The 20,829-nt window shown below is 41.7% G+C and overlaps 1 protein-coding gene across 2 annotated transcripts in view; it reads right to left on the bottom strand.

Annotated features, from left to right (window-relative positions):
* The window catches only part of LOC115461226 (rho-related BTB domain-containing protein 2-like), a 259,612-nt gene that overhangs the window by 48,186 nt on the left and 190,597 nt on the right, over window positions 1-20,829 (bottom strand). For both annotated transcript variants that reach the window (XM_030190910.1, XM_030190911.1), the window contains exon 8: window positions 10,780-10,868. In XM_030190910.1, coding sequence (XP_030046770.1) covers window positions 10,780-10,868 — 89 coding nt within the window. The remainder of the gene's footprint in view (window positions 1-10,779; window positions 10,869-20,829) is intronic.

The raw sequence follows: 20,829 nt of genomic DNA, 5'->3' as shown, positions 1-20,829 counted from the left end.
CTTTATTGCCAAATTCAAAATGGCATTGTTGAGTTTTTTGCAGGGTTTCCGCCACTTCTGCTAACTGGACTGTTCAATATATTTGTGAGTGACATTGCCGAAGGGTTAGAAGGTAAAGTTTGCCTATTTGCAGATGATGCTAAGATCTGTAACAGAGTGGACACCCGGGAGGGAGTGGAAAACATGAAAAAGGATCTGAGGAAGCTAGAAGAATGGTCTAAGGTTTGGCAATTAAAATTCAATGCAAAGAAATGCAAAGTGATACACTTAGGGAATAGAAATCCTCGGGAGACGTATGTGTTAGGCGAGGAGAATCTGATAGGTACGGACGGGGAGAGGGATCTTGGGGTGATAGTATGAGGATCTGAAGGTGACGAAACAGTGTGACAAGGCAGTGGCCGTAGCTAGAAGGTTGTTAGGCTGTATAGAGAGAGGTGTGACCAGCAGAAGAAAGGAGGTGTTGATGCCCCTGTATACGTCGTTGGTGAGGCCCCACCTGGAGTATTGTGTTTAGTTTTGGAGGCCATACCTTGCGAAGGATGTAAAAAGAATTCAAGCGGTGCAAAGAAAAGCTACGAGAATGGTAAGGGATTTGCGTTACAAGACGTATGAGCAGAGACATGATGACCTGAACATGTATACTCTGGAAGAAAGGAGAAACAGGGGTGATATGATACAGACGTTCAAATATTTGAAAAGTATTAATCCGCAAACGAACCTTTTCCGGAGGTGCGAAAGGCGGTAGAACGAGAGGACATGAAATGAGATTGAAGGGGGGCAGACTCAAGAAAAATGTCAGGAAGTATTTTTTCACAGAGAGAGTAGTGGATGCTTGGAATGCCCTCCCGCGGGAGGTGGTGGAAATGAAAACGGTAACAGAATTCAAACACGCGTAGGATAAACATAAAGGAATCCTGTTCAGAAGGAATGGATCCTAAGGAGCTTAGCCGAGATTGGGTGGCAGAGCTGGTGGCGGGAGGCGGGGAAAGTGTTGGGCAGACTTATACGGTCTGTGCCAGAGCCGGTGGTGGGAGGCGGGGCTGGTGGTTGGGAGGCGGGGATAGTGCTGGGCAGACTTACATGATCTGTGCCCTGAAAAGGACAGGTAGAAATCAGGTAAGGTATACACAAAAAGTAGCACATATGAGTTTTATCTTGTAGGTGCAGACTGGATGGACCATGCAGGTCTTTTTCTGCCGTCATTTACTATGTTACTATGTTAAGGGGCTGCTCAGAGGGAAGCATGGGATATCCCTTCAACTGGCATCTATTACGAGACAGTGCTAACTTGACAAAGAGGCTGAATTTTTACTTGGTATCTATTATGCACAACCAGATCCAAGACATACAACTTTACTCCTAATGCAGTGATGCATGAGAACAGTATGATCAAGTATGCATATGTTGTATCATATCAAATACTAGGAGTTTATCTTGTTGGGCAGACTGGATGGACATTGCAGGTCTTTATCTGATGTCATCTACTATGTAACAGTTGGGGACTAGAGTACTGATTCCCAAAGTGTGTGTGAAGAAATAATAGGGATGGACTGCGGTCTTAGGGACTATGATATATGCTGAGACATTTCCTGGTACAATTCCTGCTCCCAGGGCAGGCCAGATTTGAGGATGCTATGGAAGTAGCATTCGTACAGCTAGAGTTACTACCATGTGCTACCACATCACTGTATGCTAACATTAACAACACACTTTATTAGTAACTACTACTACTTAGCATTTCCAAAGTGCTACTAGGGTTACGCAGCGCTGTACAAGTTTAAACATGGGGAAGGACAGTCCCTGCTCAAGAGAGCTTACAATCTAAAGGTAACAAACTATGTAGTCAGTGTAGGTATCATGAATGGGGAAGGTGGTTAGGCACCAAAAGCAAGGGAGAAGAGATGGGCTTTGAGTAGGACTTGAAATGGGCAGGGAGGGCGCCATGGCGTATGGGCTCGGGAAGTCGGTTCCAGGCTAAGGTGATGCGAGGCAGAAGGGGGCGGAGTCTGGAGTTAGTGGTGGTGGAGAAGGGTACAGATAGGCGTGATTTGTTCTGAGAGCGGAGGTACGGGTGGGAACATACGGGGAGAGGAGGGAAGAGAGGTTAATGGGGGGCTGCAGATTGAGTGCACTTGAAGGTCAATAGGACGAGCTTGAACTGTATACGGTAGCGGATTGGGAGCCAGTGAAGCGACTTGAGGAGAGTGGGTGATATGAGAGTATCGGTTCCGCTGTAGATAAGGACGTAGCGGCGGAATTTTGGACAGATTGAAGGGGGATAGGTGGCTAAGCGGCTGAGGCCAGCGAGGAGAAGGTTGCAATAGTCAAGACGAGAGGTAACAAGCGATGTGGACGAGGTTCGGGTGTCTGTTCAGAGAGGAATGGGCGAATTTTGCTATATTATAGAGGAAGACGCTGACAGGTCTTAGCTGTCTGCGGATATGGGCAGAGAAGGAGAGGGAGGAGTCGAAAATGACTCAGAGGGACTGTGGGCTGAAGAGACGGGGGAGGATGAGGGCATTGTCAAACAGAGACGGAGAGTGGGGGAAGAGGAGAGGAGGGTTTGGGTGGAAAGACAAGGCCTCGGTCTTTGCCATGTTCAGTTTCAGATGCTGGTTGGACATCAGGCGGCGATGTCTGAAAGGCAGGCGAAACTTTGGCCTGGTTTTCGACTGTGATGTGGGAGTGGAGAGGTAGAGATGGGTGTCATCGGCATAGAGATGGTACTGGAAACCATGTGATGAGATCAGCGAGCCCAGGGAAGAGGTGTATATCGAGAAAAGAAGTGGCTTCCAAGGACAGATCCTTGAGGAACCCCAACAGAGAGCGGGACAGGGGTGGAAGAAGAGCCATTAGAAACTACTCTGAAGGTGCGTTGGGAAGATACGAGGAGAACCAGGAGAGGACGGAGCCCCTGGAACCCAAATGAGGACAGTGTGTCAAGAAGTAAACTTATGATTGACGGTTGTCAAAGCGGCAGATAGGTCGAGGAGGATAAGGATGGAATAGTGACCTTTGGATTTGGCAAGGAACAGGTCATTGCAGACTTTAGAGAGTGCTGTCTCTGTTGAGTGTAGTGGGCGAAAGCCGGATTGAAGTGATCGAGGACGGCCTCAGTACAAAAAAGACCTGTGGTGAAAAAACTGCATATCTATGTTGACACACACTAAGTGGTCCATCACATTAGTAGCCTAGCTACAATCCCTCCAATGTGATATCTCACTCTGGTTGGACTTGTGTTGCAGGCATACTGTTTCACTAAAAGAGATGCCATGGAGAGGAAGTGGCCTAAAGGTCAGAGCAACAGCCAAGAACTTGGAAAGCCCAGGATCGAAATTCCGCCTCTACCATTGATAGCCTTTGAGACTTTGGAAACTCACTTTATCTCATCTTGCCCAGGTATCCTTAGACTGTAAGGTCTTTGGGCAGGGATACGTTGATTTGAATACTGATCACAGATGTACAGTGCAATCATATGTCCAACTGGGCTACAGCCATTCTAAATATTTATTTCTATTTTGTCAGTCTAAGGACTCTAGCTGAGGACTGTCAAAGGCTGGACCAGAGAAGGTTATACAACTGGGGTCTTATTGTTGCAATATCAAAGTTCATGGTATTTAGTTCTGGACGCTCAAATGAACAGGAGGAAAACTGAGGCAAACACAATAGATTCTTAAGCAGGAAAATCCAGAGTAAACTACCACACATTCAGACCACACTTCTCTTGATATTTGAGGGAGATTTTACCAAGTGGAGTGGGGTATTCACATGTCCAGGTCAGGACATAGAGAATTCCCGTAGTAATTTTACAAGCAGTTTTGCTAAACATAAATCCTCTTGTAAATCAGATGCATGTGTATGTCTCTCCATGTGTTGCAGGAGTAGTGATTTTGAAAAGCTGCATGTGGTGGGGAGGGGCAGATCACACAAACACCAGCATCGAATGTTTGAAAACACAATTTATCCTTATAAAGCGTGGAGCTATAGCATCAAGAAACCCAACATGGCCACGTTTTGCCCTGGTGGTGGGCTGCATCAGTGGCTTATAAACCACCCAGGCAGCCCCACAATGTGAAGAGGGGAAGGAAGCCCAGTAAAAAAGGGACCCAGCGACTTTCCAATTTCAAAAGCAGAGCAATTAAATAGTTACATGCACACTCATCTCACTCTGCAGCCACCTGAGTTCTGTTCCAGACTCTCTCTCTGATGCGTTGCTGCCTCCTATGACCCAACCTTCTTTGGAACAGCACTCTACACAATTCACAAACTGCCGTGCATCTCATGAAACATGCCCCACAGCGGCAGGAAGCAATGTGCTCTTCGGTGCTTCTCTTGCTGCAGATTGCATGTTCCGAAGGTCGGGTTGAATGCAGCACCACATCAGCGAGGGGCCCAGAACCTTCACAGCAACACTGAAGTAAACTCATCCCAGACATTTTTGAATGTACTTTACACAGTAAGTGGAGGAATAGCCTAGTGTTAGTGCAGCGGACTTTGTTCCTGGGGAACTGGGTTCAATTAAGGATACTGCTATCGGCTCTTCCCACTACAGCTCCTTGTGACTGTGGGCAAGTCACTTAACCCTCCATTGCCCCAGGTACAAATAAGTACAGTATATACTACGTAAAACCGCTTTTGAATGTAATTGCAAAAACACAAGGCGGTTTTTGCAATTACACTATCAATGTACACTATTATAAGAAAGGCAGTATATCAAGTCCCATTTCCTTTCCCTTCCCATTTTCACAAGAATACACAACTTTTTCCTACATAGATCAAGGATCTTCCCGTTTTTGTTGTAGTTGCACAATTATTTTACTGCAATAAGTAAACCATTGGTGAACCACCTGCTCTGCACTTTCACCTTGGACACTGAATTTTTTTAACTATGTATTGTGGTACCTGGCAAGAATTGAATTTCCATTCTCTCTTACAGTGCTCATACTCCCCCTCACTCCTTGCTCTTTAGAAAGGGATCCCTCCCCACACTGTCATGGAGGGCTCTCTATAAAATTTTGCTTGGTGGCCCAGAATTTGTATTTATGCCACTGGCACCCTGTACAATTCTCCTCAAAAGGTTTTCTGAACATAAAACTGTTACGGCTTAATTAAGCTGTCATTACGAAGTCAACTGTGTGTAGTCTGCATAGTTGTAAGTAGTAAGGTAAAAAGAGTGCCCTTGTAGCTAAGTTTGAAAATTAGCTAATGTGAAATACGCGGACTAAAGCACTTGCTATCTGCATGGGTAGCTGCAAGGGTGGGAGCAAAATCATTTACATACTTTGGAAAAATGGAAACTATATGAATGGTTTCTTTTCTTTGCAATTGCATTTTCCTCTTAACTGAGAGGAAGGGGACAAGCCGGCGTCAGCCGCTGATGGCCAGCATTTTGTCCCCTGAGCAGCAAGTGTGGGACCACTGCGCATCGAACTGCCCACAGATGAAAGGGTTGGCAAGTCCTTTGATTAGCGCCGGCGAAGGAGCGTCTGACGCTCTTGGACTGGAAAAACAACTCCATCGCCTCCCGAATTATTCAACCACCATGTCCAAAGGAGTGGAGGAGTGAGTTAGAGGCATGCTGAAACGGAGGATGTTTACAGCAGAACCCGAATCGGCGGAACCACTCCTAAACACCTCAAGAGAAATCATCTTGGAGTTTTTGGCTTCCGTGGAGGTTACATTGAATACCATCTGGAAGGCGCTTCGGGACCTAATGGCGGGTAGTAAATAACTTTGTTTCAGATATGATCTATTGGAGAGTTGCATGGACAATTTGACTGAACCCTCTGAGAGTGAAAAAATTGATATGACAGATGAAGTTCTGTACAAGCAAGAGTGGTTATGATTCTTGAAAATGATAATGGACCAGAAACTTTGAATAATAAGGTGGATGTTTTTTGTGGATGATTAATGTCGAGATTATTGTTTTTCCCGAGTTCCAGGTATGGACTACTAAAGTTTTCCTCAGAAATATTCCTTAATTATTACTTTGAAAGGAGTGAAGCCTGTGAAAACTGGGATTGCTTTAATCAGTGGGATTTGAATTAGAGACTTGAGTATATGTATTGTTAAATAATTTCTGGTTTTTAAAAGAGAGAGAATGTAATCAGATGTATTATTTCTAACTAAAACCTGGACAATAAGTATGTCTCAATGAAATGAATTGACTATATGCCGTATTTGGTCTTGAGGAAGCCAACCGATGATCAATGTGGAATAATGTATAGATGAGTAATATCTGGGGATAATCAGGTTAATACCATGTTTTTCTTTTTCTGTTTAATTGATCTCCTTGTCTTATTTCACTCTCCCTATTTTTCTTCACTTGTGGGTCTAAGAAAGAGAAAGATTGTATATATCCATATATCTAGTTGGGATTATTTTTCTTCTTATATTGTATTAATGTGCAATCATTTCTGTATTGCTGTTTGCAAGTGACCCTTGTAAATGAAAAATTATAAATAAATGATTTAAATGAATGGTCTCTTCTCCCAAACTACACACACCCTTTCCCTCTACCCAACTCTGGGAACAACTCCCACAATCTGGCTAAAAGTGCACACACTAAGGAAGTACATACGATTTTTTAGCTGGGCAGAGAGTGCAATTTTCAAGACATGCCATTTTACGTAATGACTTTGAAAATTGCCTTCTATAGGCACCTTGTGAAGTGCATTTTTTGTCCAATTTTTTTTTAACTTGGAAGATAGTACTTATTTGATTTTTTATTCTGAGAGCGTGACTAAGAATGTAAGAACTGCCATACTGCGACAGACCGAATGTCTATCAGCCCAGTATCCTGTTTCCAACAGTGGCCAATCTAGGTAACAGTGCCTGGCAAAACAGAAAACAGATAAACCGATTTTATGCTCTTATCCTAGAAATAAACAATGGATTTATCCAAGTCCATCTTAATAATTGTTATGGACTTTTTCTTTTAGGGAATTATCCAAACCTTTCTAAATCCTGCTAAGCTAACTGCTTTTACCACATTCCTGGCAACAAATTCCAGAGTTTAATTACAAATTGAGTGAAGAAATATCTTCTCCAATTTGTTTTAAATTTACTACTTGTAGCTTCATTGAGTGCCCCCAAGACCTGGTATATTTGGAAAATAAACAAGAGATTTACCTCTACCCATTCCACTCTACTCAGTATTTTTATAGACCTCTATCATATCTCCCCCTCAGCCATCTTCTCCAAGCTGAATAGACCTTGCTACTTTAGCCTTTCCTCGTAGCGAAGTCGTCCAATCCCCTTTTATCATTTTCATGCCCTTCTTTGATCTTTGCTAATTCTGCTATACCTTTTTTGAGATGGGGACCAGATTGCACACCGTATTCGTAGGTGTGGTCACACCATGGAACGATACAAAGGCATTATAATATTCTCATGTTGTGTTTCAATTCCTTTCCTAATATTCCTTTTTATTGGCATAACTTAATACATTTCTTGATTAGCTTTTCGAAGGTTGCCCTTCTTCGTCAGATCGGAAATAAGCAATGTGCTAGCTGACAGTGTATATAAGTGAAAACATTCAAGCATTACTATGGACAGTCTGACAGGGTGGGAGGATGGGGGTGGGTACGATGGTATGCATGGGGACATCAAAGATATCATGGATATCTAACAGGGGTGATCCTGTTAGAATATCAATGATATGGCTTTGATGTCCCCATGCATACCTCGTACCACCCCCATCCTCCCACCCTGTCAGACTGTCATAGTAATGCTTGAATGTTTTCACTTATATACACTGTCAGCTAGCACATTTGCTTATTTTCCGATCTGACGAAGAAGGGCAACCTTCGAAAGCTATCAAGAAATGTATTAAGTTATGTCCAATAAAAAAGGTATCATCTTATTTTCTTTTCCATGTTTTATTTGTTTGATTTCTATTGATAACCTTAAGAGTGGACTAACACGGCTACCACACTCCTCTACTAATAATCCTAATATTCTAATTGCTTTCTTAGCTGCGGCTGCATACTGAGGAGAGGGTTTCAACTATGACTGATTACATTAAATACTATTGATGTATTTAAGAATATGAATTTGTTTCTTGTCTTTCCTAATATTTGTAATACAGTGGGGGAAATAAGTATTTGATCCCTTGCTGATTTGTAAGTTTGCCCACTGACAAGACATGAGCAGCCCATAATTGAAGGGTTAGGTTATTGGTAACAGTGAGAGATAGCACATCACAAATTAAATCCGGGAAAATCACATTGTGGAAAGTATATGAATTTATTTGCATTCTGCAGAGGGAAATCAGTATTTAATCCCTCTGGCAACAAGACCTAATACTTGGTTGCAAAACCCTTGTTGCAGCACAGCGGTCAGACGTCTTCTGTAGTTGATGATGAGGTTTGCACACAGTTCAGGAGGAATTTTGGTCCACTCCTTCTTGCAGATCATCTCTAAATCATTAAGAGTTTGGGCTGTCGCTTGGCAACTCGCAGCTTCAGCTCCCTCCATAAGTTTTCAATGGATTAGGTCTGGTGACTGGCTAGGCCACTCCATGACCCTAATGTGCTTCTTCCTGAGCCACTCCTTTGTTGCCTTGGCTGTATGTTTTGGGTCATTGTCGTGCTGGAAGACCACAGCCACGACCCATTTTTAATGCCCTGGCGGAGGGAAGGAGGTTGTCACTCAGAATTGTCGGTACAATGGCCCCATCCATTCTTCCCCATTGATGCGGTGAAGTAGTCCTGTGCCCCTTAGCAGAGAAACACCCCCAAAACATAACATTTCCACCTCCAGGCTTGACAGTGGGGACGGTGTTCTTTGGGTCATAGGCAGCATTTCTCTTCCCTCCAAAACACGGCGAGTTGAGTTCATGCCAAAGAGCTCATTTTTTGTCTCATCTGACCACAGCCCATTCTCCCAATCACTCTCGGCATCATCCAGGTGTTCACTGGCAAAACTTCAGACGGGCCGTCACATGTGCCTTCCGGAGCAGGGGGACCTTGCGGGCACTGCAGGATTGCAATCCGTTATGTCGTAATGTTTACAATGGTTTTCGTGGTGCAGTGGTCCCAGCTGCCTTGAGATCATTGACAAGTTCCCCCCTTGTAGTTGTTAGCTGATTTCTAACCTATCCTCATGATCAAGGATACCCCACGAGGTTGAGATTTTGCGTGAGCCCCAGATCTTTGTCGATTGACAGTCATTTTGTACTTCTTTCCATTTCTTACTATGGCACCAACAGTTGTCTCCTTCTCGCCCAGCGTCTTACTGATGGTTTTGTAGCCCATTCCAGCCTTGTGCAGGTGTCATGATCTTGTCCATGACATCCTTATGACAGCTCCTGCTCTTGGCCATTTTGTAGAGGTTAGAGTCGGACTGATTCACTGAGTCTGTGGACAGGTGTATTCATACAGGTGACCAATTGCCGACAGCTGTCCTGTCATGCAGGTAACGAGTTGATTTGGAGCATCTACCTGGTCTGTAGGGGCCAGATATTTACTGGTTGGTGGGGGATCAAATACTTATTTCCCTCTGACAGATGCAAATAAATTCATATACTTTCACAATGTGATTTTCCGGATTTAATTTGTGATGTGCTATCTCTCACTTTACCAATAACCTACCCTTCAATTATGGGCTGCTCATGTCTTTGTCAGTGGGCAAACTTACAAAATCAGCAAGGGGATCAAATACTTATTTCCCCACTGTATAATATTTCTGGGTAGAAATTATGCTCTTGAATATTTCGCCAATACTTGATTAAAAAAAATATTACTGTGATAATTGTCAGGACAGGATCAATCCTTTGGCAGGCTTTAGGCAGACAAATGCATTGAGCCCCCATCACAATAGAAACACATGTGAAAATTCCAGTAAAACTGGGCCACCAGAGTTCTGACTGCAGATGAGGAAGCAGCAGGTGGAAGCACTGCTCGCAGGCTCCTCCCTGTTGGCTGGAGGACAATGCACAAGGGATGAGAACAATGCACAGAAGATGAGAATAGCAGATTTGATTTTTGCATGCAGTAGTAACTCTGGTATACCCCAGCGGCTTATTTAGTAAGCTAGGAATGTGCCGTGGGAGCCACTGAATTAGTACGTGTAGATGGCTCCTCCTAAACACTTGGGTTCTAGGCACGTACCTAGTCTGCATTTGTTTTAATCCTGGCCTAGTAATGGTACTGAGCAGGCTGAAATGTTTTTCTACTGGTGAGCACACACTGATTTGATTATACATATGTTGTATTTTGCTGGTGAAAGAACATATGTTTAAACTTGCTGCTATATAATTAACAAGGTCATGGAGCCATTTAGTTTTGTCAAGAGCAACAACCAACATTCATTTAGACTGTGCTTGTAATCCAAACAGGAACCCAGCACCACCAAAGTGGAAGTCCGGTGGAAAATATCTGGAGTCTGGACAGCGAGACATCTTCCAAAACAAAGAAAGCAGGCAGGCAAGCAATGTTACTGCTTCTCTGAGTAGGATGGAATTATGGAGGGGAAAAGAGAGGCCCTGGGAGATAGACTGATAATGCCCTCACAGAGCATTGATGGAAGAGCAAAGTCCCAGGAGGGCTCCAGCACTAACTGTCACCTTCCCTATACATTTACCCTCTCCTCCTTCTGCAAGTCACCTCTGGCCTGCCACTCCAATCAGAGAACAATCACCCCTCTTATTTCATATTCCTTCTTTTATCTGGATCAAAATGGACTCCAGTTTGGGTCCATTTGATTCTTGTTTATACAGGTTAATGAACCGGTTATTTGAAGTTATATATTTATAGCCTTTGGACCCTTCTTTTTTACCTGAGCCATTTCCAGGTATATCAGCACTTGCCCATCGATATCCACTCCTTGTACATAGGCCCTAAGCAACTCATCCACTGCATGCTGCTCTAGAAAATCAAAAAGAAAAGAAAACAGCAATTAGCACAGCACTCATTTCCAGGGCTGCTGAGAGGAGGAGGTGGGGGTAGGGCAAGATTTCCCGGGCCCAGCCTCCAAGTGGGGCCAAGTGCCATCAAGCCTTCTGGAGGTAGGCAGAAGGTTCTTCTCCCTCGGTCTGTCTCTCTCCTGTTCCTGTATGTTGGGACTCCGGTGACTGTGTTAACACGATACCCGGGTCCCGGCACACAGGAATAGAAAAATGGAAGACCAAGGGAGGAGCAGACGCAGGAAGGTAAGGGGGTGGGGGCGGCAAGCGACCTTGCCCCCGGCTTGGATCTGTCTCTCGGAGGCCCTGCTCATTTCATCATAGGGATAATGGACAGAAAGCACTGGAGGCAGTATCAAAATATCACCGGTTGACTTGGCGAGATGGCAGTTAAAAGGCATTCGTTATAGTTAAACCACAGCATAGCACAAGTATTAGCCTTCAGTTTGGTTTCAAAAATTTAAGCAGCAGTTTGTAACTGGTGCTGTAATCCAATAATTTAAAATTGTGATATGTCATTTCAAATGAATGCACATCCCATGTCATTTTTTCCCTGTGATGCAAAACCCCTACTCACCTGTTCAGACCCATGTCTGTTTTAATCATTCCCACAATAAATAACTACCTAATCCCTTTCTTTGTCCTGTTTAATCTGTCCTGAATAGACTGTAAACTCAGTCGAGCAGGGACTGTCTCCTATGTGTTTAGTGTACAGCACTGTGTATGTCTTGATAAGTAGTAATAGTAGAAGTGTGCCTCTTTCTGAAAAAGCGCACTGCTTATGCTTCTGAAAAAATAAAATAAACTCAGACAAACTGAAATTGCCTGTAAACAAGGCAGTAAACTAAACAAAACTTTTTCGACTGCACACCCCTAATTTTAAGATAAAAAGTAACAATTGCTTTTCTATAATAATGACTTTAAAGCAGTGGTTTTCAACCCAGTCTCAGGGTATCCCAATGAATTTGCATAAGTTAGATTTGCATGCACTGCTTTATATGAAAATCTAGCTCATGCATATTCATTGGGGATATCCTGACAACTTGCTAGGTGTATCCTGAGAACTGGGTTGAGAACCACTGGTCCAGTAGATAACCTTAAGGTAAACAGTTTAGAGTAACAAAATGCTGCCTTTATTTTAAATGAACAAGACTAGCAGTACTACTGCCTCTCAGACCCCAGAAGGGAAGAGACTCAGCATTTTCCTAATACTACTAACAAGAAGGAACAGTGTGTCATTCTGAGAGAAGCTGTGGTTCATGTTTGTGAAATAAAGCACCTACGAAGGTCTTCTTTCAAAGGATGCTGGAAAAAATGGAATATCTTACCAGCCAAGGCCAACACACTTGACACACTGAAAATGGCTCTCATAAAACAATAAACAGTGCGCATACACACACACACACACACTTCAACTCCTTTGGAACAGGCAAAAACAATTCTGCACCACTGGGGTCACTGCAACCAGAATGTTTTAAAAGGCAAGTGCTTCGGGGTACCGAAGGCCTCGGTTTGCACAGAGCGAATTAACATAATTATATTTGGGGGGGGGGTAGTGGGGGGGGGAGGAAGAATCGGGATAGCATTTGGGGGGGAGGGGGGCAAATTAGGGCTAACAGGAGTTGAAGACCGGGGAGGGAGAAGACGAAGACCAACTGTGGGCCGCCTGTTATTTAGATTGTTTGGGGGTTTGGGTTTTCCTGGCCAACCTATAGACAGCACAAATACATCTAGGAGAAGGGTCCTGGAGGGCTATCAGAGTACAAGCCCTTGAGGCCCAATATAACATGGTTGAATCAGAGAACTGGGATAATTAAGATTTGACCACATACATTCGCCTAATGCTGTTGTGCGGGAGGTAGAACAAGGTATCTATTCCACCCGATCATTCTTACTCTACAATGGTTGAACTACAATATTGTAATTGAATAATTGGGTTTTATGGTCCTGGCCAGAGAGGAAGGAGGGCAAAAATGATAGAACTGTTGATGATGGCAGATATGTTGCAAATATATGCTTATAATATGTTTGGTTTTATTCAAGTTGTATACTTTCAGAATTAACCGTTAAATTTGTAATGTCGAATCATCAATAAAAATTGTTGGAACATAAAAAGGCAAGTGCTTGCTCACAGCAAAGAGAGGGGCAGGAGCCATGGGAGCCAATCAGCTGGAAGAAATAAGACAGAGTCAGGCCTAGGGTACCAAAGGCTAACTCAATCTGGTAGACAGTGTGGTAAGCACTGAGTGCCACATCTGGGTGAGGAGCAAGTATGGCAGAAGTCTGGTTCACAATCTCACAAATCAAAATATCACTCCACAAGCATCTACTTCAAAATACTATATTGCAGTGGTTCCCAAACCTGGTCCTGGAGACACCCCAGTCAGGTTTTCAGGATATCCACAATGAATATTCATGAGAGAGATTTGCATGCACTGCCTCCACTGCAAACAAATCTCCCTCGTGAATATTCATTGTGGATATCCTCACAACCTAACTGGCTGAGGAGCCTCCAGGACCAGGTTTTGGAACCATTGCTATACTGGATATACGAGAAAAAGTCTTGTACTGGTGATAAAAATATAATATCAGCTAAACCAAAAAATGGAGAAAAAAAGACCTCCATATAACATTTCCACAACCATGCCAAAATCAGCTCCAAGGTTGGAAATCTAATCACCAGTCAAAAAATTCCAATTATGTCTTTACTATAAATATTTATTCAAAGAAATTATTTCTCATTCAAACATTTAGCACTCTCCCAATCCATTGTTTATATTTGCAGTGTCCAACTCTCTTTACAATATTCATGCATACACTGTGCCCATTTCATATATTTAAGTACCACTTTTCTTAAATTTTCAAAGATGCCAGCTTCTAGTTGCATCAACCATTAAACCTCATAATATAGCACCTTGGCAGCTGATCCTAAGACATGCTAGGGTGCAGTGTGGGTCCTCCACATGTGCAGCTATGCAAATTTTTGCAATGGCTAACGCAACGCTAGGCTCAGAGCTGTGGAGTCGGTATACCAAACCTTCGACTCCTCTACTTTTCCACTGTCCAACTTCAACTCCTACTATGTATAGTAAATCTAAGAAGGAAATGCAACAGAAAAAAGGAAACAAATCTTCCACAAAGGAGCAGCAAGCAAAAAACAAAACACAGAAGTGGAAGTCACCAAAAGCAAGTCCTATTATTGTCTATGAGTAAAGACTTTGCGTCTTTGTGGATCATGGCGTTGAATTTTGGATTTAAGTGCATTGTACTGCTGTCCTAATCATATGCACTTTTAAGGTGGCCACATATATTTGAGCTCACTGGTATAAGCTTTATCTGCTACATTACAGGACCCTTGATGAAGACCTGCGTGCTGAAACACGGCCGGTGTCGGGTATCACCTGTATGCTGCTTTTTTTTAAAGAATACAGCAATCTCCAATTGTTGCACTTGAAGCATAAACATTTTTATTGGACAATCCCCACCAGTGGTTTTGGGACTCGCTTTTGGTGACTTCCACTTCTGTGTTTTGTCTTAGTAAAACAAAGAGAAATTTCATTAATTACAGAAAGGTAGGATATTTCTTTATGTACAAAATTAGGACTGATAAACCACAAAATGTATTTATTTGAAGTCTGAACAAACAAATATATCTAATTACAAAATAATACATTTACCATATTATGTTTTTATTTTGAAGCTGGAGTCAAAGTCAGTACACTTTTACCGACTCCACCTCCATGACCCCGAATGGACTCCACAGCCCTCGCTAGACAGTCATTGTATTAACTGTTACCCAGACCAGAAGGTAAATGCCGGTTTCTATCACAAGACTATGATCAATAAGAACCAATGAGCCTTGTCATCCTGTTGACAGCTTGCGTAACAGACATGTGTTAATCTAGCCCTAGGGATGATCACACAAAGAGCAGAATACAGGAAACTCTTCTATGGAACGGGCTGCTTTAGATATGAAAGCAAACAGATGTCCCATGAGGAGGGCAGACGGTCTGTCTCTTGTTTGTCCATCAGTAAAGGCTGGTTCATTGCATTAGTTCAGAATTGGAAGAGGCTTGACTTAGTACAAAAGTAATAAAACCCAGAATTGATATTTTTATAGTGCATTTCATCTAATCATGATCCCAAATGCACTTTACTTGTTACAGCACTTCAGAACAAACACATAGATATCAGTGGGCTGGGTGGAAAAAATGATCCTTTTTGGTAAACAAACTGCATAACAGCCTGCAAAGGAAACAGTGAGTATCATTATTACCCAAACTTGTTCAAGGCTGTCCAGATTCACAGGGTAAGGATTTAGACATATGTCCCAGAGGATTTTTGACTTACTTTTATAATCTTATTGTGAACTTATGAACTTTTTAGCTTGTCAGACACATTGTAAGTAGTATACTATGAGGCATATTTTCAAAGCACTTTGGGAGGCTAAGTTCCATAGGTTTCTATGGAACTTTGGGAGGCTAAGTGCTTTGAAAATGAGCCTCTATGCCATACTTTGTATTGTTATTTGAATATTTTACTGCTATTGTCTATTGCTTATGTTAGTTTTATTCTTACTGTACACTGCCTTGAGTGAATTCCTTCAAATAAAATAATAATAAAATTGAACTTGAAATTGTGTGGGAAAATGTGGGGTATAAATGTCATAAATAAATAAACAAACTAAAACAGTGCTGGCTGTGTACTGCCACAGTGAGGGCCCTGGTCTCAATTCCTGGCTCAGGTCTTACACTGCCTGGGAAGGTCAAGGTAGCATTCACCATCCCTGGGAGGAAGGACTTCTGATCACTGTGCAATAGCGGAACCTAGAGGATAGATTTGTGATCTGTACATCTTCATCCCAAAGGAGCTGTAGTCTGTGCCCCAAGGTCAAGAACTGTCTCAGCAATGGCTGGGCTAGGCATGAGATCATAATGAAAGGTTTTAAACTATCCTGGCTTGTTGATAGTGGAAGTTCATGCAGCTGGAGCTCAAAGAGGACAACAGTTCCAACTGAGCTGAAAACCAATGGAGCAAGGAGGAAGCTTCTAAAATTATTTCATCCTTAATTTTGGATTGTCAACTTAAGTTCACTGTGAAGTAACCAGAAGAAAAAAAAAATTTAAGGGCCATTTATGTAATAAAGAACTCTCCTGGCCACTTTTCACTCCTTAGTAATAAAACTACTATCAAAATTATTCAATATCGTTCAACTAATTCTTCTCTATGGGCTTGAAATCTGGAGTCTATCATTAAACCCAAACTTTTCTTTGTGTTTATAAATTGTAAATGTGGGTGTTTATTTTCTAGCTAATTACGGGCTCTTGAGGGTACAAACATCGCAACATTATCATAGGGCTGTAGAGTCAGTACACCAAACCTTCAACTCAAGAGTCCTATTTTTCTACTGTCTGACCCCCAACTCCAACTCCTACTATGTATAGTAAATCTAAGAAAATTTGTGACTGTCTCTGGGAAGAGGTGACTAAAGTATCAGACCCAAAGTGTTGAGAATGGCTTCATGTCGTGGGTCCATAAGCAGTCTGAAAAAGCTATGTTTGAACTTCTGTAACTTTTTTTCCCCCCATACAAAAGGATGGGTTTAGACTGTTGTATTACAAATTGTTGCTCTAACAGAATTCATTAAAACTTCATTTTGGAGACTTTGCTCACCTTTTCTCAGAGATGGTCACATTTGATTAATTACAGAAACACAGGATATTTCTTTATGTACAAAATTAGGACTAACAGGCCACAAAATATAGTTATTTGAAGTTTGAACAAAGAACCCAAACAAAAAAATGTAAATATAAACTAATAAATTTACCATATATAACGTTGTAAGTTTTTATTTTGAAGCTAAAGTTGGAGTCTGTATATTTTTACCATCTCCAGCTCCACCCAAATTACTTCTGACTCCAACTCCAAAGCCCTGGTTTATCAATGTGTTCATGCTATAGGTTAAAATTGCTGGATATCTTTTCTGGTGGAATCAAATGTGTTTGCATGTAGGAATGATCAGCTCAGAAAAGGCACAAAAGCTGAGTAAAGGATACAAGACAAGCCAGGGGAGGGGTGAAAGAATACTAGGGGATACCTACACTGACTACATAGTTTTACTACCTTTAGATTGTAAGCTCTCTTGAGTAGGGACTGTCCTTCCCCTTGTTTAAAAATTGTACAGCGCTGCGTAACCCTAGCAGCGCTATAGAAATGCTAAGTAGTAGTAGTAGAAGTGGTGCTTTTTTCTAGTGTTTATCCAATAATACCTATTTTAATTGTTTTTGCATCAGGATTTTTGATCAGTGCTTATTGAGTAAAACCTAGTATCAGAAGCCTCAAGCATAAACTGTGCAACTCTATTTCTTCAAATAAATATTCCAAGACCATAGAACCCAGTCTCTCCCTGCCCCCCCCCCCCCCCCCACTCCAACCCCAAATAGTAGATACAGACCATTTACTAGAATATTTCCCCTTACCATCTGGCATACAAAATATATATTCCAATTCTGATGTCACCTAATTCACAGCAACACAAGCTTCCTCCACCACCAGGTACTCTATGAAAGACAGGTGGGGGGCAATTTTCAAACTTGCAAATCCATAAGTAATTTTCAAAGGGGAAGATTTCTGTGGAGATTTCCCTGAAAACCTGGGGACACAGCAGGTACTTTCATACCCAGGCAAAATGCATGCAAGGATTTAATATTTTAAGTGGCTTATTTACTAAGGGCAGCTACCATTTTATTTATTTGAATCATTTAATATATTGCACTTCACAAACATATCAGAGCGGTGTACAATCAAGATATAAAGCTGTAAATGAAAAATAAATCATAAAAATTACGAACAGGAACAAAAGGGAAAGGAATATATAGAACAATTTAAACCAATCACAACCATGTGATCTGTGATAACAAGGGAAAAGAAAAACAACCACAATAAATTAATAGACTACCACCAAAAACTGTTTAAGTTTGATCTTACTATTTAATAACTTTAAGCTCAGATTCATACCAATTGATTAATCACTTAAGCTTGCCTAAATAGCCACGTCTTAATGGCAATTTTAAATTTCTGAACAGAAGTCTCTAAATGGATTTCCAATGGTAAGGATTTCTTAACTGTGGCAGAAGTCTACTAAAGGCTGTTTGCCTGAACGTCTCCAACCAAGGTTTTAAATGATGGGACTACTAATAAATTAGCCTGGGATGACCTCAGGGAGCAAGAGGGTTGGTATTGGATAAGCAAACAGTGAAGGTAACCTGGGATCCCAGTATAAAAAGCATGGTGAGCTATCATCAAAAAATTTAAATTAAATAGCCGGTAACCAGTGCTGTTCTTGCAACAAAGGTTGAACATGATCATTTTAGATTTATTGCCGTATTCTGAATCAATTGAAGTCACTTAATCTGGTAATGTGGACAACCTATAGGTAACGAATTATAATAACTAATGACCACAGATGTCTAGAAAGTAGGGTCCTAAATCCCCACCCATACTTTTCTATTTCTGTCCCAAGACTACCTAAGGGCCCTGCTCTTTCCAACGAGGGCAAACTTACACATGCCGTGAAAGAGAGTGTGCATGCTTTCACCCATATTTCATTTATTAATTTATAACCAACTTCCTGGGTCACAATAGCCCAACAGATGCAGTGTATAAAATGTAAAATATACAAAATACAATCAACAAAACGAGAAAATAAAATCAAAGACTGCCATCCATTACTTAATACAAAGATTCCCATATCACGTAAACCAGCTCATTCATACCAGCCGCCATCACATTCCTCTAATCCCCCCGCCTATCACTATTCCCTCAGAAAAAAACCCATTCAACCAGAAATCGGTTCCATTCTGCATTCCTCCAGTAATCCATGACACTATTGAGTACGCGCTTGTGCATAAAGAACAACTTTAACTGAAGGTATGTGTGCAACAAACAGGCTTTGGAAGAGCACGGGTCCTGACTAGGAACATATCAACACAATTTATCACAAAAGGATGATGGACTGTTCCCCCTATGAGCTTCAAATGTCAATATGACAATCACTGGACATGGACCTGGATTGCTAGCCAACATAATCTCCTAGAATTTGTAACTTAAGTTTTGATACATAAATAATTCAATGAAATTTGAAAAATACATTTTGTTCTTGTCTTCTCTTATATAATTATTGAGTTGACTTTTTTAAAATTTAATATATATTGTTTTATTCCCTTGTTTATTTTATTTTTTGCTTTAAATATACATAGACACCCCTATTATGAAATTACCATCTTGGATGGTAGTTAAACCTTTTACATGAGGCATTTCCTCCTAGAAATATGCTTTTATAAAATTGTAAGCTTACCCAGACTGAGAGGAGGCGTTATTGTTCACATACAAACTACCTGATATTTAAAGCAATTTAACAGGGCAGAAGAGGCTTGTGCCTGGTTAAATTGCTTACAACTTGCTAAGTGTTGATATTCAGAGCACTAAACCAGACAGAGATACTGAATATCATCACAGGCCGCCCCTGAATTGTCTGGTTAGTACTGGGGCGGGCCATGGCTGATACTTGGGAGGAGCTGGGACCTAACTGGTTAATGGCCATATTCAAACCATTAACCGGTTAAGTAAGTGGCTAAAGTTAGGACAGCAAAAAGGCTGTTCTAACTTTAGATCAAAGCTAACTGGGCGGGACCAATGCTTGAGAGACAGAAGGCAAGGCTGAAGGCACGCCGAGCCAGCGCTTTTCACTGCCGCTGCTGCCTTAACCCAGACCAGGTTTGACTTTTAAATTTCGGAGGGGGGCCCTGGTGCTCGGAGGGGGGGGGGGCGACCTGGTGCTCAGGTGCCTGGTGCCGGGTGGGAGGGAGGCCTGATTGCCTGAGCGACGGCACGCGTGCCATAGGTTCGCCATCACTGTTCTATGCAGATAAAAACTGTCCCCACAATTCTATATATCACGCCTTAATTTCCACAAGGAAATGGAAGTTTAGTCTATAACAATGTATATAATTTAATTGTTTAACTAGCTAATAAGAACTGTTAATTGGATGTTAACAAGCAATTATCAGCACTAACTGGCATTAAAATTCAAACACATAACTCGCTAACCACCTCGCTATTCTGTAACGTGGTGCGTGTACATCTAAGTTGCATAGTTGAAAATGGGGCATGGCCATGGGAAGGGCATGGGCATTTCTAAAATCTAAGCACACTATTACAGAATACACCCACCCAGCACCTAATCTATGCATCGGAATTTACGTCAATTGCTGTGACTAAATTTGGTTATATGGAGAGACGCTCGGTATAATTCTATATACCGTGCAGAAATTTAAGCCTATTCTATAAAATTTAGGTGTACTATAGAGAATGTGCCTAGGCATATTTTTTCCCAAGGGGAATTTTTAGGCACCATATATAGAATCTAGCCCTATCTGTGTTGTTGATCTGAAATGTACTTGAACATTTTTCAATCAGCAAACGCACTCAGGTGGATGGCTTTTGAAAAGTTTCCCTTGCCATGTGTGCACGCTATTCATACACATGAAAGACCTACACTCGAGGGAACAGGGGACGTTACGCACATGCACAATGAAATTTCCCATGTTCCGCAGTCCAAAATACAAGGGGTTCTGTTTGTGCTGAGAAGTTCTGAGAGAAAGAGACATTTCTCTGGGTAAGAGACATTATTTTTGCTCTGTGCTTGGTAACTTAACTTAAAGATTGGGTTTAAAAGAGGAATTGGTTACTGATAAATACAGAATTAAAAAAAAATAAAATAAAAAAAGCAGCAGCAAATTTTATTAACTAGTGTCCATATCCTTTTCCCCATAGTTTTAAAACTTGAGTTTTCTGCCACAGCAATAACAAACTCTAGAAGGCACAGCAGAGTCCTAGTTCAGTCCTAATTCCCACACACCCCT

The sequence above is a fragment of the Microcaecilia unicolor genome, chromosome 2, assembly GCF_901765095.1.
Source record: "Microcaecilia unicolor chromosome 2, aMicUni1.1, whole genome shotgun sequence".
In the NCBI taxonomy this organism is placed as follows: domain Eukaryota; kingdom Metazoa; phylum Chordata; class Amphibia; order Gymnophiona; family Siphonopidae; genus Microcaecilia; species Microcaecilia unicolor.
The sequence above is the reverse complement of the archived record's forward strand: the minus strand, read 5'-3'. Positions and strand labels throughout refer to the sequence as shown.